Source organism: Lathamus discolor, chromosome 2 (genome assembly GCF_037157495.1).
Source record: "Lathamus discolor isolate bLatDis1 chromosome 2, bLatDis1.hap1, whole genome shotgun sequence".
Classification (NCBI taxonomy): Eukaryota; Metazoa; Chordata; class Aves; order Psittaciformes; family Psittacidae; genus Lathamus; species Lathamus discolor.
In genome coordinates, this window is record NC_088885.1 from 55,508,350 (window position 1) to 55,535,364 (window position 27,015).

The window sequence follows — 27,015 nt, forward strand, 5'->3', positions numbered from 1 at the left end:
ACTCCTGTACTTTTGGTGCCTCCTTACCTATGATTTCAAAGTCACATCTTTAACAATTTCTTGTCTGCCTTTCCTATATCAAGCCTGTTGGAAAGCTAGGAGGATGTGCTGGACAATGTCCTCTGCTGCGTTCCTTCCCCAAGGGTCTAGCTACAAAAATAATTTCCACACCATCTTCCATGATTTGAATCACTCTGGGACTCACACAACATAAGGCACATGCTAATTGCAAGATGTGGTCAGGTACTTCAGCAAAAGCAGAGTAAGGATGCAAACATGTCCAATAAAAGCTATCTAACCCAATGTAACTGTACTGACACCACTAGCAGTGCTCACTTTTACAGCCTATTATGCTAAGAGTGATAGAATCAGAGAACTGTTTTGGTTTGGAAGGGACCTCAAAGATCATTTAGTTCCAATCCTGCTGCCATGGGCAGGGACACCTTCCACTTGGCTCAAAACCGCATCAAACCTGGCCTCGAACACTGCCAGGGATAGAGCAGCCACAGCTTCTCTGGACAACCTGCTCGAGTGTCTCATCACCCTTGCAGTGAAGAATTTTTTCCTTATAACTAATCTGAATCTCCCCTATGTTACTTTAAAGCCAGAAGAGATATGCTTTTACAGAACATGGCCACTACAGAAGCTTTCTGGTTCTACTACTTGACAGTAAGTTTTGTTATTACTAACATTTTATCTCACTCTTTGTAACTCCATAAATTATGTTGAAATATTTAATTAATGTGTCATAAAGACTCATCACAAAGCCTCTGGGTGCTTTACCACCTAACAGAGAGCACTCCTGAAGCCAACTTGCTACACTGAGCAAGGACAACACTGATGGTATGTTGTTATGATGCACCATAGCAGAGGGCAGCAGCCTCCGAACAGCAAACACAAACATTATTTTAAACTTACAATCTTCACTGCTCCTGTTCATATGAAGTACATCTTAATCCACCCTACAATGCGTATGTGCAAACCACAAACTATCACTTCCCAGCATCTTCAAAGATCTCCAAAGTTCCTGTGCGGCTTAAAGAAGTGGTCTGTCACCGGGGAAGGACTCTGCCCAAACTGCATCCCCTCCTTTCACAGCCACAGCTTTCACATCACACCAGTCCTTTTTCACTACTGCACAACTCCGATCTTTTTAAAAAATAATTGCTGTAACCAACCTTCATGTCTACGTGAAGTATGGAAGTCATTTTAAGAGAGGTGCAAATTAATCCTTAAGGGATGAATCTTTCTGTCTTACCAAGACAATTTCAGGCTGTTTTTTCAGAGTTTAGGAAGCGCTAGAGATGCAGGAACACACCAAAGTGATCTGTAGTTCTGCTCAAATCCCCATATAAGCACCTCTCACAACAGGGTATGTTTCCCCTTTTGATGAAAATGAGGGCTCGACTTCAGCCTTTTCTGCCTGAGTTGCAAAGCTGTCCAGCTCCCTTTATGAAAGCTGTCACCAAGACCAGCATTTTCACTCTGTGACTAATCACACAGAAATAAAAGTATTTTTGTTTGGTGTGTTTATTTTTAGTGAAGGTTTTTCTGTTTATTTGTTTTAAGCTTTTCTTCTAAATTAATTCTGAACTCAAATGCCTTGAAGAGAACAAAAAAGCCCAACCAACCAACCAAAATACTTCATGCAGTTTTGTACTGACTGTTTCTTAATCCATCTTTGAAGATGGTGCAGCATATTAGGAAAAACACAGGCCCACAGGCTCAGCGGTCAGTGAAACACCTACGCAATTCTTTAAAGTTTTTCTTATAGGCAGAATATAAACTGACCACCAACAGTTTTAACTATTATTAAGCATCCTTACAAGAACAGATAAAAATTACATTATGGTTGTCCCGGGTTGATTTTTACTTTTTAAATGCACAGCTTCTTAAGAGTCTTGTTTATGTCCAAATGTTCAGAGTAACAGGAAGCTTAAACATTAAAAATATATATAGAAAAAAAAATGAACTACAGAGCTCAAGGACTCCAAATCAAAGAGGAAACGCAATGTTCAAGACCAAACATGCTCGCAGCATATACTGACACTAAGAAGCTCCCATCATGTTTCAAGCAATAACCATCGTCACCATTCAGCACAGCTAACAGAGGAGGCCCCTAAATGTACAGCAAACTCTCGTAACATCAATGTTTCTACCACCGTGCTCAAACTAGGCTATCGTTTGACATACAGGCATGCTTAAATCTGTTCAGCCACTCTGCATATATATGCATGCCAAGCAGATGAAGAGAATCACATTTGTAGTGATGAATGAAATTACTACAGGCGCACTTGTAATGCTTCATGTCAATGGCGACATGTTCATCTATCAGGTTTTAAACACATGCAACCACCTTTCCATCATGAAATGTCTCATTATACACTCCAGTAAAAGCAACCGCAATAATTAACAATCTGTTTGGCATATTTGGCTCTACAAGTATGCTCATGAAGTTAAAAACAGAGTCATGAGAAAATGATGAATTGTAAAGAAAACCACTGTCATTTATGAAGATGGCAGTAAGAGGTCAGACGCGATATACTTCCAGGAACTGACCAGATGACCCCTTTTTTTAGAAAACAGGGCTGTAACCTTGTTTTAATAAAAACTAGGTGTGCATTGAGAACACAGTGTTTTTTGGACAGCAATGTAATAAGTAAAAATTAACCACACTCTAAACACACTATTTGTTTTAGGAAATAAGAATCCAATAGATTACCAGTGGCAGACCTGTTGGCACTTCTACCGGGACTGCATCCTAAGCCTCCATGCCAAGAGAGACCTTCTATGTTTCAAGAACTTTTCAAGCAACTCTTCTGAAATACTTCCAAGTACAGATTTCCAAATGCTTTTACACTAAATTTTATGTGGAGAACTGCCAGTAGATAGCCTAGTGCCCTGATTTTGGGGGTATTAGTCAAGATAGTAAGTGAAGAGAATACACCATTGATGAAAGGTCAGAAGAGAAACAACCACGATCTACTCCACATGGAATTCCACTTTAAAGGCAAAGCCCTATGGGGCATTAAGAAAAAAACCCCAGACCACGCGTTTCTTCTACCCAACACAACTCCTTTTTAAACTTATGTCCAGAAACAGAGGCAAGCACACAGAAAGAGAAGATGAGGCTGCAGCAGCTTGCCACATCTCATTGGAGAGATATTTTTTATTTATAAACCTGTTTTCCTTTTAAGTGCTTAACACTGTGGATAACACACACATTGATTAGCTGCTATTTTTGCTTCCACAGAGCTATCATTGACAGCAGTTTTACTGAAGAGAGCCCCACAACAAGCACTGAAAATAGTAGCAGAGCTCTCATACAAAGTGATTTTCAGCAACACAACAGAAATATGCTGTCAAAGATTAACTTCTTGCCTCCAAAAGCAAAGAATCTTTTAACTGTTGATCTACCAAACAGCAGTTATTAAAGAGACCTCCAAAAGCAAAGAATCTTTTAACTGTTGATCTACCAAACAGCAGTTATTAAAGAGACCTCTAGTCATCATACCAGAGACATACAGCATAATGTATTAATAAAAAATATACCAAATACTGCCAGTAAACCAGTCCCCAAATTATGCAAAACTAGTTACGTGGATTATTTTTGTACAAATGCTTGGTGTTTCGCAAAGATGGAAAAAAAATCCACCTCCATGAGCATGAGTTTTACTGTAAATGCTTCAGTTTTGGCCTTGCAATTCCATGGAGTGCCAAGTAATTGGCTAATCCACTTTCAGAAATTACTGGGTTTTGGCTTGTTGGTTTTTTTTTTTTTACTTCTCTTGAATAAACTGCAAAGCTATGCCCTGCCTTCCCCTGTCATTTCACTGCATGAGAATAAAGACTGTAGCTTATTATGCAGCTTAATGATATGTTAATCTTAAAGCAAAACACTGAAGTGAAACACTAATACTGTCACCAAAACAAACTAACAATCAGAAAATGTGCTATTGAGTGTGATAGAGCTGTATGCCCAAATAATGTGAGAAACCAAAGCAGTAATTAGCACAAATTGTTTTATTTGACAGAATTAACAGAATATAAGCAACTTGCTACTACGATGCAGTTTAAAGAAGAGGATGAGTTGGCTTCTTATGGACTAGTTTGCATTAAAGCTATAAAACAAAGGACACTGCAAAAGGTAAAGCTGAAGCTAAAGAGAGGATATGTTAAGAATTTTATGGGGAGATACAAAATGAATTTTACATATTCTTCTTCTTTGAAGTCAGAACTCAAGAGGGATTTTTTTTTTAAAGAGGTACAGATTTTCTACAGGAATACCTACTCTGTAATTTTTTTTGAATCTTCTGTACTGAAAATTAATGTTCATGGTATTCTGATGAAATGCTAAGATAATTTTTAAGAGTATATATTCTCTTCTGGAATCTATGTTGCATGAAGCATTAAACTATTTTACTTCTGCAGGTTCTGTGCTAAAAGAAGTTAGGGCAAAATGCAGTACACAAAAATACTGTCATCCCGCGTGTCCTGGGAAAGTTAAATTCAAGCAGCAGGGAAAAGATCATCTTATCCGCAACAGTTAGAAAAAAAAAAATACAAAGAACCCCCAGCACTAATACCACCAAACAAAATCACTATTTAGTCTTTACAGTTGTTTCCTGTAACCTTGGAAGAGCATTTTGCAAGGGGTAAGTTGTCCCTTGTTGCAATCTTTAACCCCTGCTCTGGCTACACCTTTGCACAGACACGACTATCAGCCACTGATTTTTACAGATGAGGAAAATCAAGGAAACTTAGTACCAACTTATGTCAGCTGCACATACTAGTAAGTTTATTAAAGATGAGTATTTTGAAGGATACAGACTCTAGCCTGACATTTGCATCTCTTGTGTCCTACAGAACTTCCTGGCAACATAAGATATAACCGGCACAGGAAATAACAGGCAGAATTAAAGGGTTGAAAAAGCACTCCAGGAAAATGCTCTGGGGAGAACTTAGAGCAGCCTTCTGATACCTACAGGAGACTGTAGGAAAACTGGAGAGGGTCTTCTTCCACAGGCATGTAGTGAAAGGACAAGGGGGAATGGCTCTACACCGACATAGGGGAGATTTGGATGAGATCTGAGGAAGAAGTTCTTCCCTGAGAGGATGGTAAGGCCCTGGCACAGGTTGCCCAGAGAAGCTGTGGCTGCCCCAACCCTGGCAGTGTTCAAGGCTGGACAGGGCTTGCAGCAACCTGGTCTAGGGGAAGGTGTCCCTGCTCATGGCAGGGGTGCTGGAGCTGGATGAGCTTTAAGGTCCCTTTCAACCTGAACTATTCTGTGGTTCTATGCTGCAGCTATCAGCCTAAGGCACAATGATCTAACATGTTCAAGATGTAAAACCACAGTTACACAATCTTCTGGCAGAACTCTCTGCCACTGGCCATATGTTCCCATCTTCTCTTGTGAGAAAATTAACCCAATAAAAGGGTGGGGGCTGGTGGGGTAAAGGAGGGAGATTGACTATGGCTGAGACATACAACACTGTACAACACATGAGCATAAAAAAACCACTAGTGTTCGCCAGCCTGATTTTGCCTTTGTCTTCACCCTTATCCAAATAGTTTTTCTGAATATGTTACAGGGCGATTAAAAAAAGTTCATGGATTAACAGAATGTTATTTACTAAAATACTTAGTAATTTGGGTATGGTGTCTCAAGAACCAGCATGTGAAATCCTTAACAAGGGAGTGCTGGAAAAGAGGAGTATCCCTTTCAAATGTACTCAACTTCCATTTTCCTGTTTGACATAATGATTTTGAGGGGGTTTTGACACATACTATAACTTAGTTGAAAGTGGGATTTTGTTTATTCTAGAGAATTTTAAAAACTGTGCATGCACAGTAGAGGAAGTACCTTCAAGAGATCATTATGCTAAACTGAAAAATGGTTTAGATTAGTATATGCCCTTAAACTAAAACCACTGCAAACATAATGGAAGGGAAAGGTTTTTGCAGAAGAATCGTATTTAAGTGAATAAAGAAATGTTTAAGGAAGAGAGAAACATTGGACAATCATTTTATTACTGCTTTGCATATCTAGATTAACATTTTAAGCAGGCACAGCTACCCAGAGAAGATGGAGTGAGACTCCATCTCACTGGAATAGTAGTAGAAAAGGCAACAGGTCCAAGTTGCAGCAGGATAAATTCCTCCTAAATATTAGGAATCACAGAACAGAAGAAGGCCCCACACAGGCTGTGAAATCTCCATCCTTGGAGATACTAAAAACTTGACTGGACAACTCTCAGAGCATCTTCAGCCCTGCAGATATCCCTTCCGACCTAAATTATGGTATGATGGTACGAGACTGGCCAACCCCTATTCACAATAACAAATCCTGTTACCTACAGATGAATAACATACTTACGTGTAGTTTATGCTCCTGTATACACATGTAACAACTAACTCCCAGTTATTTAAAGATTTATACATGACTATTTGCAACAGCTGAAATACCACTAAAGGGTTAATAAAAATACTAGTTAAAAAAAAATCCTTTCTAACATTAGTCTGCCAGTCTTGTATGAACAATAATCCTTTCCTTTTTAATTCTTTTATGTAGCAGAAAATTAAAGCTTAGTATTTTTATCTTGAAACACTACACTGCCAAATAAGAAAACCTAAAAAGAGCTTGTGTGACATCTGAAAGGTGATTTTTTTTAAAACTGACATTTAGAGCACACTGAATTCTTTAAAAGCTTTCATCCACCTTTCCTCTAGTTTTATGTTAGAAACGTTTTTCTCAGTTTTCTGTTTACCCACAAAGTATCATTCTATCTTCTTTTTCTAGACCCTCACTCTTTAGGCATCCTCATTCCTTTAAATCACTTCCTGGGACATTAATAACAGAGGTATAGAGCAAGCAATGCCATAGCCTGCTAGTAGAAATAAAATACCACCTTGTTAATCACGGTTCACAGAAAAAGGCTGAAAAATGTTAGCATCTCACAAATTGCTAAGTGCCTTGCAAACACTTAAGTTACAAACTTTCATCATGAATCTTACTGTGTCAAGCTCCAGCAGCGAGCTAGATTCTATCCTTAGTATCAAAGACTAGCACCATTAAAATCATACCAGTGAGCATAAAGCTGAGTTTACAGTATTATTTAATCCGGTCCTAAAGTAGAATTTCAGAACAGAAGTTTAAAGTCGGCTGCAAGTTCAAGCCTCCCAACACGAAACACACAGCAAGGACCTGCATTAAAATGCCTCCCCTTGAACTAGAGCTTAAGCTCACACAAACAAAGTCCTGTACAGATGCCAAGCCATGCATACCTGTGGGATGAGACAAGATCCCATAATATTGCAGCTTGAAGTTCACTAGAGAAGGAAGATGGGTACTAAGAAAATGGAAGTCCTACCAGCAGACTATTGGCCAGACCCCACCCATCCCTGTCACGGCCACACACCTCTGTGAAGGCTTCTCTATTGCCATTGCCATTGCCATTCCCTCCACTGATGAGAGCAACCTGAAGCCAAAACCCAAACCACTGAAAAAGTCGTATGAAATCTATAAAAAGATATCAACAGCCTTAAAGAGCTATGAAAATTTCATTTTGATGAGGGCAGCAAATTTATGCTTCCTGAATGCTGAAAAAAAAAGTACAGCAGTTCTTCCAATGGGATACAGACTTTGGTCCTTTTTTTCCCCCCCCCTTAGCAGTACCCTGGACTATTAACAAGTATAGACAATAAATCCAGCCAAAATCCACTCAAAATACTCATGTATGTGTGATCTCTTCCCTTTCTTCCACCACAGCACCTCATCCTTCTATAAGCCAACATTAGCTATCATTCCAGATGAATGAATCCCCTTCCCCTTCCATAACTGAGTACTGATTTCCCTTTGATGCTGTTCACTTCAGAACATCAGGGAGCGAAAAGTTTCTTACAAAGATTTTTCATAAATAATTAAGCAAAGGATCACAATATTGCAAGTATACTTATTTAATTCAGAAACAGAAAATTAAAACTGATTTTGTGGAACTGCCAAATGGTAAGCATATAAAAATGTTGGTGGATACTCACTCAGGAAGCCAGCTGACAAAATCCATCAGGGAAAGAATTAGATGAGGTGATATTTTATCAAATTCAGTTGCAGCTTTTTGCAATGGGAGATGTGTTAACATCCTATAGAAACTGTGAAACCCATCAGAAAGGCCCCTGGAATAACGCAGCTTTTCCATAACCCTCTATATTGTTCTCCTGGCTGCGTAACAGACAAGGAGAAGCTTCTCTACAGTTGCAAAACAACAAGCCCCTGCTCATGCTGAGATCAGGTTTGCCTCTGTGGAGTGAAGCATGATTTCAGTATGGCGTAAACTTCCACAAGTCACAATTTGATAAGCTCCAGGCATTTTATTTAATGAGCAAACTATGCAGTTCTTGGTTCCAACAGGGAAAGTTTTAGGATATTTTCAGTTTTTACTAAGTTACTGATTAAATCCAGCCAGGTCTTTTGTTTGGAAACTGCAGCACAGGATGCACTTCCAGCAGGCTGAAGAATCATATTACCTAATGCTGCTCAGAACAGCGGGTTTCAAAATTGGAGAGCCCATTTTAACAACCACCCCCAACGCTGCTAAACTTAGAGAAGCAGAACACCAACAACAACTGAGATTTTTTTTGCCAAGTTTTCCCTCTTCTTCTCCTCCTCCTCTGGAGAGAAGCTACAGATAAATGGTGGCACGCTGCAAGTCCGTATCCCTGGTTACATTTCAGTGCAGCACATAGAGAATGCAGAGCAGATGACAAAATTGTCAAATCAGGATTTTGAACTCCATTCCACCTATCTTTGCTGCGAGCCACACATAGAGGTCAGCGGAAAACTGCGCACACTTCCTTCATTGTTAACCAAGTCCCCAGGACAGCATTCATGTCATCCTAAAGCAGGTAACTACAGACGTACAATTAACTGCATCCTACGAGTGCCTGTGCTTCCTCTATCAATTATAAAAGCAAAATCACATTATTTACATACACACATTACAAAGCCCATTAATTTTTATTGAGCAAAGATTTTTTCCTAACAAGCACCACCCCCCCCAAAAAAAAAAAACACAAAAATATTCGAACACACTGAAAAAAATGGAAGATGCCCTGACCTCTAACTTTATCGGCTAAAGCTCCTGCCCACCCAGTATGGCATAGCAGCATTCCCATTTTTCAGACGCAAAAACATGTAAAGCATTGCTAGCAACAGCTTGAGCACTTGACCAAAAAAGTTCTACTAGATATTTAAGTACTGTGTTACGTAGAATTCCTCCAAGCAAGGCAAATGACTGTACTTAATATACTAGTGATGGCAGAAAGTGTTGTTTTTAAGAAAATATTACCAAACTAACAGCAAAGATGGGCAAGCACATCATCTCTTTCAGTCATGCATCCGCAGCAAAGGGACAACAGAACATCTGGCTCAGCTTTGCCTCAGAAAAGACGGAAGAGCTGAAATGCACACACGGTAGTATCTGTGAATAAACACAGCAAGAAAAACAGCCAGCAGGGAAGGAAGTACAAGATAGGCAATGAGGGCTGGGGCTGTGGGCACCTCCCAGCACCTCCTGGCTCCACACAGGACAAGAATAATTACATGTGGTTCTCCCAGTAATCAAGAAAAGTGGCATATTTGGCAACTTCGACCAACAGGTGGTCATGGTTTAGAAGCACATTGGTATTATTTCCTGTGACTGTTCCAAGGGCTGCATTTAACCTCTGGGAAGTGATATGAATAGATGTGATGTGATCCAGAGGGAAGGGTGTTAGTGGTCAGTTTTACACAAACATGGCCAAAAAAGTGTCTTCCATTCTGTTGAGATGGTTTTACTTTTTATCTAGAAGAATTAAAAAGCAACTTCCCTAGTAAATACTTGATGCTCCTTTTCATTAGAACACATATGAAGAATTTAACATGCTCATATTCAACTCTCTTGAATACGTTTTCACTATTATTTAACAGCAAAACAACTGTTTACAGAGAAGTTAACCCATGCAGACTTTGCAAAGAAAAAACAAGAATTTACAGGTGGTTTGCCACTTAGTGAACTTGAGAAAAGATGTTTCTGAATAGTGGGCACAAACAAAAACCTTATTAGGAAAATATTCAATGTTTATTTTGTTCAAACATAACACCATCAAACTATAAGAAATGTTTGGTTGTTTTGTATGATGAAACAGAAAGCAAAACCAAAACTGCTTTCAAAGACACCTGCCTGCTGGACTTGGTAGTCATTTCCACAACTGCAACATTTTATCAGCTATTTAACTGAAAATACAGGATACAGAGTCCCAGACAATCACAGTTGCTATGCACATATGCTCTTAATTAAAGCATGAAAGCTTGTTTACTCCTGTTACTACTTGTAACAGCCAGCTAGCTGACTATACCTAATCAGGTATTAAGGAGTTGAGAGCTGTGAACCTGTTTTCCAGTCAGAATTGTGAGGAATTCAAAACTGTGTAATTATTATCCAAAACAGGAATTGTTCTTGACTTTACTACAGCAGAAGAGAAGACAAAGCCATTTATTACTTGAAGGCTATCATACAAAGCCCACCTGCAGTGGAACTTCAGAAATCATCTTTACAATAAAATATGCACAGAGGTTTGTTGTTTTGGGGTTTTTTTTTTTGGTTTTTTTTTTTTTTTAAGGAAAAAAAAAAGAGCAGCATGTATGAGGCTGACAATTACTTGAAAATAATTTAAAAACACTTTGACTCCATCTGGTAATTTAAAGCGGCCAATAGAAACATTTTACTTCAACCCTGGACCACCATTAGCAAAAGAAAACCATCAAGCACTCTCATAAGTAGGTGCATTACTATCTGCTGAAAAAATGACAAGTTTTTACCTATGGACTTCTAAAAGTATTTAAAGTGAATTCTAACATCCCCCATCCACACCACTAAGGATAAACAAAGCCTAAACTAAACAGATACTAACCTCCACATGCTGGATTTAGGACTATCTCGGCATACTCTGCAATGAGTCAGCCCAGCCATATTATACTCTTATATTCCCTCAGTACCCACCAAAGACATTTCCAAAACAAAACCAATGTAGTTTCTATGTTTTAATACAAACACCACTCTGACAAATGTATATGCTTGTACACCAACGTCCCACTTTCTCGAGGTGTTGGCAGTGTTTTGTACAGTGCCAGGCTACCTTGCTACAAATTGTACTGCTGTGCCTTTCTGGTCATCATCAAACAGCTACTTTCTGACATTTTCATTATTAGTTTCCTTTTCACACTTAAATCCCTGCTAATATTACTGGAAATTTATTGTTTGGGTTAATTTTTGTTTCTCTGTGTGTGTTGGTTTTTGGTTTCCTTGGATTTAGGACCACAGGAGAGTTAGCTTTTATGTCGGAAAGCCCCAGTAAAAATTTTTAGATACACAACTTACGAAGACTGCAAGTGTTACTTGAACAGTTTGGTAAAAGAAACACTACTGGGTTGTGGGGGGAAGAATCAGAACCGCCTGGTGCAACAGGAATTCGCTACTGTGGAAATTCTATTTGAACAGAACTACAACAGCACAAGGTCAATGTGAAGTTTTGTACTTCAGGGCTTATCTAACATATTACACAGTGCAAAACGAAATGGCAGAGCTTCATTATTTCTATTTAGGACATTTCCTGAAAGGACAGTTTGAACAGAAGTTTTAAAGCAAAACCTCCTGCTGATCTCATCAATTTTTTTGAGATGGGGTATTACAGTTCCTGAGCACTGCTCTGCATCTCATGGACACACTGATGGATCTAGGCGTACCTGGTCCTTAGCAATCTGTCAAACTTGCTTCTTGCAGCTGAGGCAGGTTCTGTCTGAAAGCTCATTCTTCTCATTCTAATAATATTACAGGTTTATACATGAGATAATAATAACTACATATTGTTACTAAGGCAAACAACTGTTTGATTTCAAGGTATTAAGAAACCATCACTGCCAAAACAACTGAGGTAGTGACATTTTTAAAAACACTCCACTCTCAGAGCTCATTTGCCTGCCAGAACAATATTGAACAGGTGATTTATAATAAAGTGCAGCGCAATACTACAAGTAAATACCGTAATGAGACGTGAACAGATGGCTGTTTCAAACTGCCAAGTTTGATTTCCGGTTTTCTTCAAATTTTTATTCCTTTTCTCATCATGACACATTTAGAAAAGAAAATGTCATGGCAACTGTAGGGTAACGTGGGTACCAACAAGTCTGAAAGACTTAGAGGGGAAAAAAACCCAACCGTAACTATCATAATACTAACAGTGAATGCTCTTTGTAGTGATACTAATTAATGTGTCTAAGTTATCAGCATCCTTTCCAACACAGACAGAAAGAATTTGCTGGAGTGTTTACAATTTCAAACTGTGCATTAAACTGCCCATGATAATCTGGAGCCAGAAACATTCAAATATTCAATACACTCTAAAAGTAAGGAGGACATTTCCTGGACTTTTTTTAGGTTTCACTTTCATTCTCCATTAAACTTCACCCTACTTGCTTCCTTGACATCATCAGTATCAACAAAACAGGGAATCTTCTAGAAAGACATGAGATTTTGAAATCTGAGGAAGAAGGAGTCCCAGAACTATGTACTCCCAATAAACCTGATTAAACAAATCCACTTAAAATCTCATTCCTTTGTGGATAAGCACAGACCTCTATAGAGATGCAAATTGTTTTACAGTTATGTTGTAAACCCCCTCCTTCTGGGACTTTTCAATTTATGTCAATGTGTAATTAGCAAATGAATTGCACTGGAGATTGCATCCAGTACTCTATTCCTTTTCTTTCTTTAATTCTTAAACTAACGTTTTAGGCAAATGCCTTTTTTACTCAAATGGGATACTCACAAATGGGATATTGCTCAGAGAGGTTGTGGCTGCCCCACTCCTGGCAGCGTTCAAGGCCAGGTTGGACAGGGCCTGGAGCAACCTGGTCTAGTGGAAGGTGTCCCGGCCCATGGCAGGGGGTTGGGACTAGATGAGTTTTAAGGTCCTTCCAACTCAAACCATTCTATGATTCTACGTTTCTGCTTTTAATTCTGAACCTATGCTGTACTGTGGAAAGAGCCATGACATGGTTATTTTTCATGCACCTCCTCCCTTTAAACACAACACAACGTTCAAGGTTTTCAACCAATTGCTATGAAGAAGAAATACATGTCTTGGCTTTAAGACTCAAAGCTGCTACACAGTGGCAGTGATCCTACACCAGACACAAGATGAAGACCTCTATTCTTCCTAGATTTTAACAAGGAGTTAAAAAACAGAGAAGGTCTCTCCTTATAGGATAGCTCCTACACCATTTTAGCCAAAGTGTCAAGGGCTGATCTGTCCATGCAGCGTGGTCCAGGGCTCCTCATCACCGCACCATCTCACCCTCCAAACATCTACTACAGCTTTGCATACCAGACTTGTCCCAGGACACAGCCAGTGGTGGAAAACACCTCTGAGCCCCTTAAACTTCAGCATCATCACAGGACAAAGAAGGAGCTGTTGAAATCCAGAAACTTATAGTGGGCAGAAAAAAAGGCAAAATATAGCAAGGGAGAGAATAAAAAAGGCTTTAGTCCAAAAATTCCAGTACATGCTTACATTGTCTTTCCCAAAATGCCTTGCTTCATCAAATTAACATCGATTTCTAACCAATTTTAGTTTATAAGCTTGTATTTTTGAATTTGTAAGGCTTTTGTGAAGTTTCACCAAAATCCTTTATAATCTTAAAAGTTCGTTTTTCCCCAGATGTTAAACATTACATCTTTCAATGTGCTTCGCTGAAGCAAGTATATATTACTAAGTATCTTTTATGAATGTGTCACTAGTAACCACACCTTTGCGGAATACTTCTACCTGAAGTACCAGTAGGAAGAATTTCCAGCTCCACAGTTCAAGCAAACCTTAGACTGCAGAACAACTTCAGAACCTGTGCCTACCATCTGGAACTTCACCAAAGCTTTCTGATCATTAGATCCCCAGTAACATGTATGTCCTTTCAGAGGTAACCAATGCAAATAGGTAAATATTCAGGCATGTATACACAAAACAGCTTCTGTGGACAAAAACAAAGCAGCACAGCATGCAAATTGTTAAACATATGCTCAGAGCAACTTTGTGCAAAATCACACCCTTTAAAATATTATCCTACTAATATTACTTCAAAGAAACATGTCTGAATTCTTCTACATATGTCCACTGTAACAGCATCATTGTGGCAGAATTTCTTTCTGACACCTATGAAGATGGAAACTGATCCATCCACCCCAAAATGTTTTCCAAGGCTAGGTGTGTTCATCCCCAAGTGCTCAAGACACATCTCTCCCTCTGACTCACAGCGGCGAGGACAGGAATGCTATACACCAAGGAGATGGCCAAGCTTTGCAAATCATCAAATAAACCAGAAAGTTTAAACTTTTACTGCTGATTACGGCAGGAAAGGAAACAGCCAAGATTAGTTTCACTGCTAATTCTGCTGGGAATCCTGGATGACAACTCAGGAAGTAAGAGATCTGAGGGGGTGGGGAAGAGCACAGCACTGAATAAAAATCAATGTATCGCTTTCTACCAACCAAATAAGGAGGTCTTGAAACAGTGGCAGAAAACAACTGAGAGAACTGGCTTCCCAGTTACTCACCAGAGATTAAATGACTTTAAATAAAACCATCAATATACAAACTCTAACTTCAGCCTGACATTCATGAAATATTTCCTACAAAACTGTCCTGAATTTTCATAAATAGTTTTAAAAGCTACATACACATACATTTTGACAGATCAGGTATCCTTCATTTGGGGTTGCTCTTTAGTACAAAATATATTCTCCAGTACCCTATTTGCTCCTGTCTGTCATGCTTTAAAGGTACTAATAAGTATTCACAAGAGAGTAATGGCTCTTCCTTGCGAAAAGAAATGAGGAAAAAATCTTATTTAAAAACCCTTGACATCCTTAGAATCCAAGCCTACCGTATATTTCTTCAGATTTAACTTACAATAATTTTTCTAGATAACAGAAGTCTAGTATCTAGTACAGCAAATCACTTCCAATAATGGGATTTTCTTTTTTACAACTCATACTTTATTATCTTGTACAAAGAAAACAAGATGTGGCACCGTTATGCAAGTGATCGTTTTGATAACATACTGAATAAAGCCTACAAACTTTATGCAAGCTCAACACCACACACAGAACCTTCCCTGCTCATTTGTCTAAAGCTGGAATTTTGCATCTAATATCTATGTTATACAGTAGTAACTGGTATGGAAAGGACTGGTCTGTATAGGACTCACTTCAATTTTTTTGTCTTAAAGAAAACATTCTAGAAGTACAACAAAGGCCCAAACTATATCACAGTAGACCACATGGAATATATTTTTACTCTGATCTATTTAGATGCTACTTACACCTCCTGCACTTGTTGCATCTATGTCCATTTTATGCCTTAACCTCTCCAAGTAAACATTAAGAGAGTTCCTGTCAAACTCCAGCAAAAGTAGAATTTATAGAAGATGAACACTTCCAATATTAAGCTCTTAAAGTCTCTGGCTACATTAGAACACAAAAGACATCCTTCCCCTCTGCCTGCCCATAGACCCTACAAGAAGCTCTGGAAGTTCAGTACAGCATTTAAACCCACCGATACCGTATCATCCTATTTGAGCCTCCTGTCTAGGAAGATGAGCACTAACAATACAGCTTGTATCAATATCCTTCAATAGAATAGACACATGAAAAATTAGGAGATGCTGCTGAGTGCTTTTGTGAGATTTTCCAGCTGGTCTCCACTGTCAAAAGGAGTCAAAATGGTATATAACTCTTAGGCGCAATCCAGATGTGGTCTTTAAACATCTTAAAGGCTTGCTCATTAGCTCTGTCAGTCGTTCTTCAATTTCAGCTTGGGAGATTCCTCCCCTTTCTGGATATACTTATGAACTGGGATAACGGAACACACATAACCCACCAAGCCGGGGGGCAGAGACATATGGACTTCACTGTGAGAGAACCCAGTGCCCAGGAGTGGTATGAGGACAGATGGGGTCAGAGGGTCAGAAGCACATAGTAAACACTGAAGCTATTCCCTGTCCCACTATCAACCCCCAGATGAGCTCAGCAGCTCTCAAAAGCCAGGACTTCATATCCCCAGCTCTGTCCTGGAAATAGGCTAGCGCACTTTGGCACCTCTCTTCTTCTTCCTGGTCCTACACACATCTATATGCCTTGCTTCCCTCCCGTCAGCGTATATCTCCCTGGCAGGGAGAAGGAGGGACTATTCACATCTTGCCCAACTGATCTATACAGTGGGTAAAATTTAGGGAACCATAGAATGGTTTGGATTGGAAGGGACCTTAAAAATCACCTAGTTCAAAGCCCCCTATCACAGGCAGGGACACCTTCCAATAGACCAGGTTGCTCCAAGCTCCATCAAGCCTGGCACCGAACGCTGCCAGGGACAGGGCAGCAACAGTTTCTTTGGGTAACCTGTGCCAGGGCCTCACAGGGAAGAAATGTAAGAATGTAGAGAGTTAGACCTATCTTTGCTTTTCCTATTTTTTAAGAAAGGTAAATGTTAGCGCTTGCAGATGGAAACACTTCAAATCTAAGTAATCCAGCTGAAATTCTCCATCGGGTAGCATTGAGTGATGGACAAATTCACTCCTCAAGTTACCATTTCTATGTCCACGAGTGCCTGAAACGGGATTTTTAATGGAAAATGTAATATTTTAATGGATAATAATGAAAAAGTACCAACCACAGTGGTCATGGCAAACAACTCTTCCAGCTCAAAATTTAACAGAAAACAAAGGCACTCTTGCTTCCATTTAAGATTCAACATATATAAAAATTTTGGGCTATAACTAATTTGCAACCATTTTCATGTTCAAATGATGAAGCTTCCCACAGTTACACCAATCTACCAGGCAAATGGAAACAATGTCTTCCACCCCCACTGACCAAATCAGCGAGTTTCATTTCTCCTAGCTGTCACTTGCTCAGCATTTCACTTCCTATCACTTTAAAGAAACAAATATGGAGCCATTATCCGGAGGCTTATTTGGAATGTTCAGATTAAATTCTGAAAGCTGAAGTGTAGCATCGATCACACTGCATTTTACTGATTATGTCAAAAATGCTATTTGCATTTCTGAACACTGAATTGACAAAATGTAGGTCAACTTTAGTTTCTTAAAGGCATGTTAAAACTTCTGAACACTTTAGTTAGATCACTGCACTGAAACAAGTACAAATTAAGGATGATGTGTGCTACGAAGAAATGATAACGCTGCAGCTTACAGACTGAATATTGGATATTTATGTAAATTATCATTCACATTACTGCCAGTATACTTCAGCTTGTTACCTGCTACCCTAAATCAAATCTTGGGTTACTACAGGTTACTACAGTCTCCCTGGAACATAAAACCTACTGTATGGTTACTCTGGTTTCATATAACAACTATGTCATTAGTTAATGATTTAAAATTTTACCCTCTGCAAGCAATTCTCATTCCAAAGTAGTGCTGGAGTGTTTTTAATGCTACTTGAAAGTTACAATTCTGACATAAATATTATAAAAATTTGTTGAAACAACGTCTCAGGAACATTTAAGTATGTTACAGGGTCTGAGTACTCTGACTCCTGCTGATGTAATGGCAACAAAGAATATTAAAAACTTTTCCATATATTTTCAAAATGCCTTTTATTTATGACACAATTAAAGACACTTATTTGGGCTTTTGAGAACTTAAGATCTTGTTATTTTAAATTATAATGAATAATGGTCTCTATGCTGTTGTTTCCCCAAAGTTATTTGAAAGAAAGGAGGGGGAAAAGGTCTGCTTGTTTGTGCAAGCATCCTCAGGGAATTACACTGCTCATAAAAAAAAAATTATAATGATTTATGTTTCACTGTGAACCTTTTTGAAATAATTTACTGCAGAAGAAAATACACTTCTGTAGGGACACTAAAGCATTCAGTTACTCTAAATAATTGAAAATTGATGCTCAGCTGACAGACGAATGTTATGGAAGTCAGAAGAGATGTATCTGAAGATAAAAAAACACAACACCACAGCCTGAACGTAATACATGAAGAAGGGCTGGACTATTATTACGCTACTACTTAACTTGGCTCATAGAAACAGACAGGAATTTGCATTATTTGATTAGGATCAAATTAAATCATGGAGGTAAAAAAGGGAAACTCACTTTTTTGGACAGAATGCCTATTGCCCATCCACAGTCAAACCCTCTGCATTAGACTCAGTGCAAGGACTTGCCAGCATTGCACTGTTTTCTATAGGTTTAACTGCATGAATTTTACATTAGAGGTCACTGTTCAATTAACTAGTAAGTAGTAATATGTTCCTTATAAACAGTGATTTTATCTGTAGAATTTATTATACAGAGATTCAGATATTCAGTTTTAATTTGTAGCTGTTATGCTGCTTCTTAGTTGCTCATGTTTGTTATATCTGCGATAAACCCCTTTTGACATACTTAAGTCTCCATTTTAATTTCAAGTTACAAGTCTTGTTAATGCTTCCAATTTCCAGAAGTGCCAAAAGACCACAACATAAAACATTTCTGCAAAGAATTATGATTTTTCTTACTTATAAAAATAACATGGACTTAAATTCTCCATTTAGTGCTCAAAATACTTGAAATCACCTATGTACCCCTTCCAATTGGGAGAATGTCAGTTTCTATTTGCTGGAACTAATCTAATGACACAGAGAGAGACCAAATCCTCCAGGAGAATGAACACCACAGGCATTTCAGAACAAACGTTACTGAACAAACGTTAAAATAATAAAAAAAATATGACTGAGGCAACTTTCCACATTCAGCTTTCATTCTGACAACTAAATACAGTGCACCACCATGTGGCAACTTATTAGGGAATGGTTCATGTACCAAGTCTGTTTTTTTCCACCTTTGAAATTTTTTAGCATTTGTTTAAAAAAAAGTTAACAATTCCATCTTAGCATTAACAAGCTCCTGTTCAACAAGCTGTCACAGCTACACTTATCTCAAAGCTAATTTTAATACATTTGGATTAGCAAGAAAATATTTTGGCATTTTTATCTACTTTACAAAAAAAAACAAAAACAAAAAACAAACCCAAACCTACCACCACTCCACACCCAGAGTACTGCTCTGCTTTTTGCCATTAGTCCTCCCTTGCAGAAGGGAAATTGGGCATAAGCATGTACTGCACTGTGTCCTCCTTTTAAAAGTAAATACATTTGGGAAAAAAAAAAAAGAAAAAAAGAAAAAAAGAAAAAAATAAGCTAAATGCTGGACTCACAGCTGATAAAAGCTTCAAAAAATCTTGGGGGAAAAAAAACCACAAATCAAACACTTGAAGATATACACATGTATTATTTAGCAGTTGTCTAGCTACTGTAAAACTGCTTCTCTCCATGCTAACAAGAAGAAAAAAAATACTTTTTTTCCATGAGAAACACCAACAGAAGGTCCTAAAACCCCTAAGAAAATCCCGACTCCTGAAGCTATAACACTCCACTTAGTACCCTGGTACACATTTTGGCAGCCAAACGTTAAGACTTGGAGGAAAAAGGAGGTTTTCATTAAACTGGACAGTCTGCTTACACAGTACAGTGCTGTTGCAATTCACTGTATTACAAAATTTCTGAAGATAGGCTCAAGTGATCCTTGTACTCGTTAAATAAAGAGTTAGTTCATTATACCTTAACATATTGGTTAGCCATTTGTACCAACACAGTCAGTTCAACCTGAATGAGCAGTGAAGACTCGCTTGAAACATCACTCTCCCCCTAGGAACCTATCTGTATTCCTCATCTCAGCTTTGGGCTCTCTCAGAGCTCACCAGACCTCAAGACTTTGCTGAAACTGTTAAGAAATCTAACAGAAAATTGGGTGACACGATATGCAACCACGCAAGGAAGGCAGGTAGCCCAACGGGTTTTCACAAGCTCCGTACCTCGAGCAGCAGGAAAACCTGTAGTGGAAGAGGCAGGAGCAACCAGCACTCTCCTCCCAGCGCCCAGAACAGACAGACCTGCAGTCCTCTCTCTGCAAAAGTTGCTCTGACATGATTTGAGTTTCACCACAGAGCACACAGTCAATCCAAAGCATGTACTTTAACCACATTTAAAAAAACAGCAAAAAAACCCAGAAAAAAAAAATTAATCCACCTCCTGCATTACAATTGTCCTGAAGTTTTCTCATCTCAAACTCATTACCCTCCTTAGACTCAGCCCACCCTTGCAAACACGCAGCCCCTGCTACATAATTAAGATCATCATGATACTCTGCCAAAGACAAACCAACAGCAAGAATACAATGCATATTATGCAAGTTACTGCATAGTTATGCAAGTTATATGCATATTTTCGCTATGCAGCGTAGCTCACCACACTGAGGACTCTGAAGACACTTGTTTGATGTGGATGCTTACTCTTATTTTGAGCTGTGAGATTTTCCTCTACTTGTCTCAACTGGCCTTTTTACACTAAAACTTCAATCAGCTGCTAACAATATTAATGAAGCTCTTCCATTCCACATAGCCCATTAAGACCACCACAACATCTGAGAACAGTGTCACCTATGTCTACTCCAAACTGGGTCATAGGAGACATTGCAGGCAAAGCAACAGCACCTTATTTATTATAGATACCCCATGCTCAATACTGCTGAAACAGAGGAAAACATCAGAAATCTTGAGGCAAAAAAGGCCTCGCCATGGAACTATCACTTCACAAGTGATACGAATTAGAGTTATGAGAGCATTCCTTGACTAAAAAAAAAAAAAAAGTTTTTTGGTTCAAACACACCCCAAACTGATGGCTTTTTTTGTTATTTTTTAAATCTACCTCCTTACTACTTCTGCAGTCAACACCGGCGAGATGAGAGAATGGAAACGTCCCGTACAACCTTTCATTTGAAAGTCACAGGGAGCAACTTATCCAATGTCAGAGGCCCCCTCGCTGTTTATAAGACAAGCCATACAAAACCAGAAGCTTTATGGATTCTGAAAGTATCAGTTTTGTGGGGAGATATATCAATCTACCATTTTCAGAAGACTATTCTAATAGGGAGGTCTATTACCACACCTACTAGGGACCTACAATGCCACACTACTTCTCATTTCCATCCTTTCTCCCTGCTTCACCAGCACTGCCTGCAACAAAGCATAAACTCAACATCCAAATAACTTACAAAACCTCTCCCACAGCTCCCAAGAACTTGAACCCTGCTGCTTACCTGTACCTTCCTCATTGCCCGCTGCAAGGACACAACCACTCAAAGCCCAAGGACCCCTCCAAGCTTCCAAGAGGAAACAAGGTTAAGTACAATCAAGTTCTAGACTGACTAGAAGCAGCTCCTTTGGCCAGACTGGATTCATCTTATTTTGGAGTAAAACACAACCCAAGTGCGATGCCTTACGCAAGCAACGACTACTTATCTGCAGAGTAAATACCGCCAGCTTTTAGAAATAGCCTTTCTTTCCAAGATCCTTTCACAAGTATCCTCTAACAACAAATCTGAAAGCTACACAGATTCTTCAATGTGAGGCAGGGAGAAATACAGGAAAGCAGAGACAGGAATCAGGAAACACCCTTTTTCCAAGAAATTCGGGGGGGGGGGGGGGCGGGGGAGGGAAGGTGAGGAGGCAGAGAGAGAATGGGAAGCAAGGAGGAATTAAAATCTTTACAGCTGAGATTTCAAGACCTTCCAACACATGCAGCACAGGTATCCTTTCCCTGAAGCAGAACACTAGCTGCAAAACCACCACCTTACAAAGTTACCTCACTGCCGCTGAAGGAGCAGGAGTATTTCATTTAAATAACAACTGCTGATTAAACTCCGTATTTAACACTGTAACAAGTTCCAGCTGTATCGAAGCAAACAGCTTCGGAGACCTCCATGCAAATACCTTCATCCCACAAGAAAAAAAAACCCAACCCAAACCTAACAAGCCCTCCTCTATTCCCAGCAGCCTAGAGAGGATTATACGGTCACTGAAGAATGCAACTTGCTGCTATGTGGATTCTTAAACTGATATTTCCAGAAAAAAAAAAAAGAAAAAGAAGGGAAAGGAAAAAAAACAAACCGAAAAAGAGCACAAGTAAACAAGAAACCAGCAAACACATGCAGAAGGAGAGAAAGCGGCTCACCTTTATCCTGAGAGCAGGACAGGATCTCCTCCTCTTTGGGGTTAGTCACCTGGGTGATAATGGACGGGTTGTCCATGGAAACAGAGTGAGATTCCACCTGGCTATTTCCCTCCCAGAGGCAGGATCGTGTGTGTAGGGGGGGTTGTTTGTTTGTTTAAAAATCAATACGCAGATTTGTATTTAAAAACGAAAAACAAAAACCCAACTCCTCCAGGAGCGAAGCCAAGCGGGAAGGGGGAGGGTTGAGGGGGGGGGGGGGGGAGCACCGCGCACAGGGGCCCCTCCGGTAGAGCAGCCCCCGCCGCTCCTCCAGGCGCCAATTCTTCACGGAAGAGGGGGGCGGCAAATCAACCCCCCCTTAAGAAGGAAGCAGCGATTAATCCAATTCTCCCTTCCGGGCAGCGATCCCTCCAAGCCCCCGCCGCCTCCCGAGGCGGGGAAGTGCCCCCGGCCCGCCGCGCCGCGCCTCCCCCCGCGGCGAGCCCCCACCTCAGGCCGCCCCCCGCATCCAGCTGAGCCGCCCCGCGGGGCCTCCCCCGAGCGCGTCCCCTGGCACAGCCCCCGATCCCTACATACCCCCCTCCGCCACCGCCCTCCTCCGCGCTTATCTCATCCCCGCGTCCCCCGGCCCCCCTCCCACCTCCCCCCCACCCCCTTCCCGCGGGCAGCGCTGCGGGCTCGGCGGAGCGACGCCGGGCTACCCCCCCTCCTCCTTCTCCTCCTCCTCCTCTTCCTCCTCCCCCCTCCCTTTCCCGGGTCGCGGGCCGCCGCCGTGCGCCGCCGAGGAGGGAAGCGCGGTGCGAGGGGAGGAAGGGAGGGGAAAGGGGCCGAGCCGGGCCGCGCTCCCCGCGCTGCGCCACAACCCTCCGCCGCCGTCCGCGCCGCCGCCGCGATCGCAGCCTGTCAGCCCGCCCGGCGCGGCCCGCGCCCCGCCCCGCCCCGCCCCCGCGCCGCGGGACGCTCCAACATGGAGGCGGGCAGCGGGCAGCGCCCGGGACCCGCGGCGCGGTAAACAAGGGGGCGGGGCCACGGCGGGGGGCGGGGCTACACCGGGGCGGGGCTACGAGGGCAGCGTTGTTATTGCGTACTGAGGGCGAGGAGGGGGCGTGGCCACGGGGAGGGGGCGTGGCCAGCGCTCACTTGGGGGGCCCTCGGGGCTGTGGCGCCTCGGGAGGTGGGATGGGGTTGAGGTGGAATGTCTCGTATTGGGAGTTGTCCCGTAGCAGTGCTGGGTCGGGCGAGCCGGTTTACCTCAGGAGCGGGTATAAACTGAGGAGGAGATGTGGCTGCTGAGGAGCACGATGTTTTTACAGGTGGCTGTGAAGTGTTTTTTCAGTGGCAAGCGTATAGCTAGACAGTACCGAGGGCAGTCTTGGCAGCCTCTCTGGGAGCAAATAGGCTGTTGTGTTTTCTTTTTTTTTTTCCTAGAGCATCTTAAAAAGCATGTCTGACTCTCCAGGAATTCCCGATGCTGCTATTCGCTGGTGCCTGAGGAAACGGGCTGCAGTGTGCATGCCCCGCTCCTCCCACCCTCCTCAAGTAGCTGCTCTCTAGCCTGGGTGTTGGGCACGATGTAGGGAAGGTAGGTGGGGGAGCAAACCCAGAACAACAGCTCTTCTATGGGGCTGTCAGCGTGTAAAATCAAGAGGAAGCCTTTAAGAAAGCATGGTGATGTGTTTGATGTGAATAAGGAATTACAGCCTCCTTTCTCTCCTAGGAAAGTAAAAATCTGATGTACGTGGAGGTTTCTATTGCATCCTTGCTACGAAAGGACAGGTATTTTAAATTGCATTAACTAATGGGAAAATCCTCCCGTAGCTGGTGTGTGACATGAATTGCAGTAATTCAATTGGTTACAACTATGTCTTTTTTTTTTTTCTTTTCCTTTTTTTTCTTCCTGAAAGAGAAAGGCAGTGCCTGTGTGCCTCAGAAATATGTATGTAGTTATGTGGTTCTGATCAGTTTTACTTAACAGTAGCAAAGCCGTGGCACTTCTACTGCTGCGCTAGGTTGTGGAAATGACTACTGCGTTTAATTCCAGTGGCAGCAACCAGCTGTTCTTCTTGTTCCTCCATAGAAGGAGACTATGGGCCCAGCCTCGAGGAATTTCTCACCTGCAGTAGTGCCCCATCTAGTTTCTGGGGAAAGTTACTTAAAGCTCTGGGGCCTTTTTTCACTCCCAGTGTGTTCCTACGGTCAACACACTTAAACATTTTGCTGTGAGTCTCCAAATCACTGCATTTGTTCCATGTAGAAAAAGCCTTTCTAAATCTATCTGTGTTTTCTCTCCCAAAACTAGCACTCCCTAAGCAGCAGTACATGCAGAGATACCAGTATTGCAGGTTTCTGGGACTTGTATTTTAGGTTTGCCCGTCCTGCTCCTATGACAAACACTTGCACAGGGAATGAGTGCAATGCCACTGCTTGCATTGCATCTAATTGTGCAAGTTTCAACCTGCTGTTTAGTTTTTGCTTCTCAAGACAGGAGTCTTGCAGTTGCAAACAGTCCCTTACAGGTTAGATCGGGCACTGATGAATAGGAGTTAGTACATGTTGGCTGGTGGAATTAGTCCTGCTACCTGTAAAGGTTGTGAGCTCCTGTTTCTAAGCTATTATGATGCTTTATCGCCCTGCTAGTTATGTTGTAATCCAGCAAGTGTTTGATCTTTTACCTGCCCAGGCACTTCAGGCATTTTTAATTATCTGAGGGTTAATTTGCATGGAAGCTCTTGCTGAAACAATAAATTCATACCTCTGTTATTATTTGGTATGAGTTTCGATATCAATATTTATATTCGGATAAAGTCAAAGTAGCTTCCTACTAGCATTAAGACAAAAGGGTTGCTTCAGAGCAAGTTCAAGAATCATCCAGCACCAAAACCTTTTTCCACTTCTTTGCAGGGAAAAGGCAGTTAATTATAACATGGTAGAAGAACATGTGCTCTGGTGACTTTTCTATGCAGGGATGAGGAGATATAAATGTCTCATGAAAAGCACATTTTGTAAGGCTTGACAAATACAGTGTTCACCTTGAGCCAATGTGTTATGTATGTTTTAAATGTTAGTAATAATGTTTTTGCAACTGGCATTGTAAAACTTCAGTCCAACTGCTAGCTGTTTATTCATCCTGCTAATGAATTTAGTGGTTCAGTTTAGAGGGGGAACTGCTATTTATGGCAATACATAAAGTGGAAGTAGGGTGAGAGGACATGTCAGGAGACAATCTCTCTCCCTGTGCATTTCTTTACTACTGTTACGCAGGCTTCCCGACCCCTCCAGTGTAAAGTGGAGAACAGAAAAGCAGGAGACTGATAGTGCACTAGGAGACATAGAAAGTCCATGCTCCTGCAGGGCAGTGGGAAGGAGAGTGGAAGTTTAGGAAGTTTGGCTGTACTTGTACTGGCAGCACCACCGTTAAGATGGGAAACAAGTCCCTCCTGAGAGTGCAGTCCAGACTCTCCCACCCTCTTCACTCACATTCCTGCACTAGTTATGAGATAGTTGTAACAGAATTGTGAGCAATCCATGTTGTTTCATTTCTGCTTTTGCTTTAGAGGCACTCTGAAGTGTGTATAGTATCTTCTGTCTATGTTTCTTTATATAATACATAAACTAAATCCTAAGTAATCCCATGGAACAAGTGAATGGTTTCATTTCCATGTTACGGATAGGAGGTGGAGGCACAGACAAAACAATACTTTGCAGGAAATTGCAGTACAAGCTAGTAGGAGACCCAGTTTTTCCTCATGACTCATGACATTTGTCCTTGCCACTATGTGTCCCCCTTTCAATGCCATAGGATGTTTTGTAAGGGGGAGGGGGGGGGAGAATGTTTTTTAGAAGAACTGTTCTACATTAAAAAGAAACATTTATTTTCATTGGTATCAGCTCAGTGGAGGCTTGACCCTGGGCCCATGATGTGAGTTTTATCCTTGACTTTAATGGAAAAACAATCAAGGTCTCCTCATGATATTGCATCCTGGAGGAAAATACTGCAGTTTGTATCAATAAGATGTCTCATCGTTAGTGTAAGCCACTTATTCTTGCAATAAATGGTTTATTAGATTGATTAAATGTTTTTGCTTCAGCTGTTAATCAGGTTTGGCAGCTGTTTATTGCTTTGTATACTTAGAAGTAATGGAGATTATTCATTAATTATCTCATTGCAGTTCATTCATTGTTTCCTAAATAGTGCCATTACAATGGTAAATTGCAACAGTAAAACAGTGTCAATACAAAGTTATGGAGTTCCCAATTTACGATGCATTCATAAAGTTAACACAGTCTACTTAAAATACAGCAGTGATTCCAACGCAGTGACCTATTTGATATGGCGTAAGAGATTTTGCTGAGAAAACTGCAGAGCATTAAGCGTGCTGGGACTCTGCTTTGACCGAAGTAAAACATACCAGTTGCGGTATATGCACACATCAGAATTTATTAAGTTCATTTGTATTTATTTGATCACTTTCTGTTTCACCAAGTGCTGTGAAAGATGTTATGCCTTTGAATACGGTGTATTTATTTCTTTTTGTCTGTGCAAAAAGAAATGAGAAAACTCATTTAGAGGTTACTGTTGTCATTTCACAGAAGGATAAAAGAGTACCAAATCAATCAGAAGAAAATGGCTGCTTTTAGTATTATCTTCAGATCTGGCAGCAATTCATAAAGTAACAGTTGCATAAAAATTTCCATTCTAAGTCCTTTTGTCAGTCAACTGTAACTATACCTAACTTGAACATTATGAGTTGTCTGTTTCAGGCTGTGTTGTTTGGAAGCAAATGGTATTACTGTCAAGCCCAGAAAGATTCATGAAACCCTTGTTCAAACACTGTAACATAAATTGT

At 40.7% G+C, this 27,015-nt stretch overlaps 1 protein-coding gene across 6 annotated transcripts in view; it reads right to left on the reverse strand.

Moving 5' to 3' along the window:
* Positions 1-22,647, reverse strand: part of CTDSPL (CTD small phosphatase like) — a 79,534-nt gene extending 56,887 nt beyond the window's left edge. For 2 of the 6 annotated variants that reach the window (XM_065666894.1, XM_065666893.1), the window contains exon 1: positions 22,169-22,647. In XM_065666894.1, coding sequence (XP_065522966.1) covers positions 22,169-22,244 — 76 coding nt within the window. In that variant the 5' untranslated portion in view covers positions 22,245-22,647. Of the gene's footprint in view, positions 1-8,038; positions 8,319-22,168 lie in introns of those variants that run through there. The other 4 variants (XM_065666898.1, XM_065666895.1, XM_065666896.1 and 1 more) reach the window with 3 other exon arrangements.
* Positions 22,648-27,015: the final 4,368 nt, after the last annotated feature.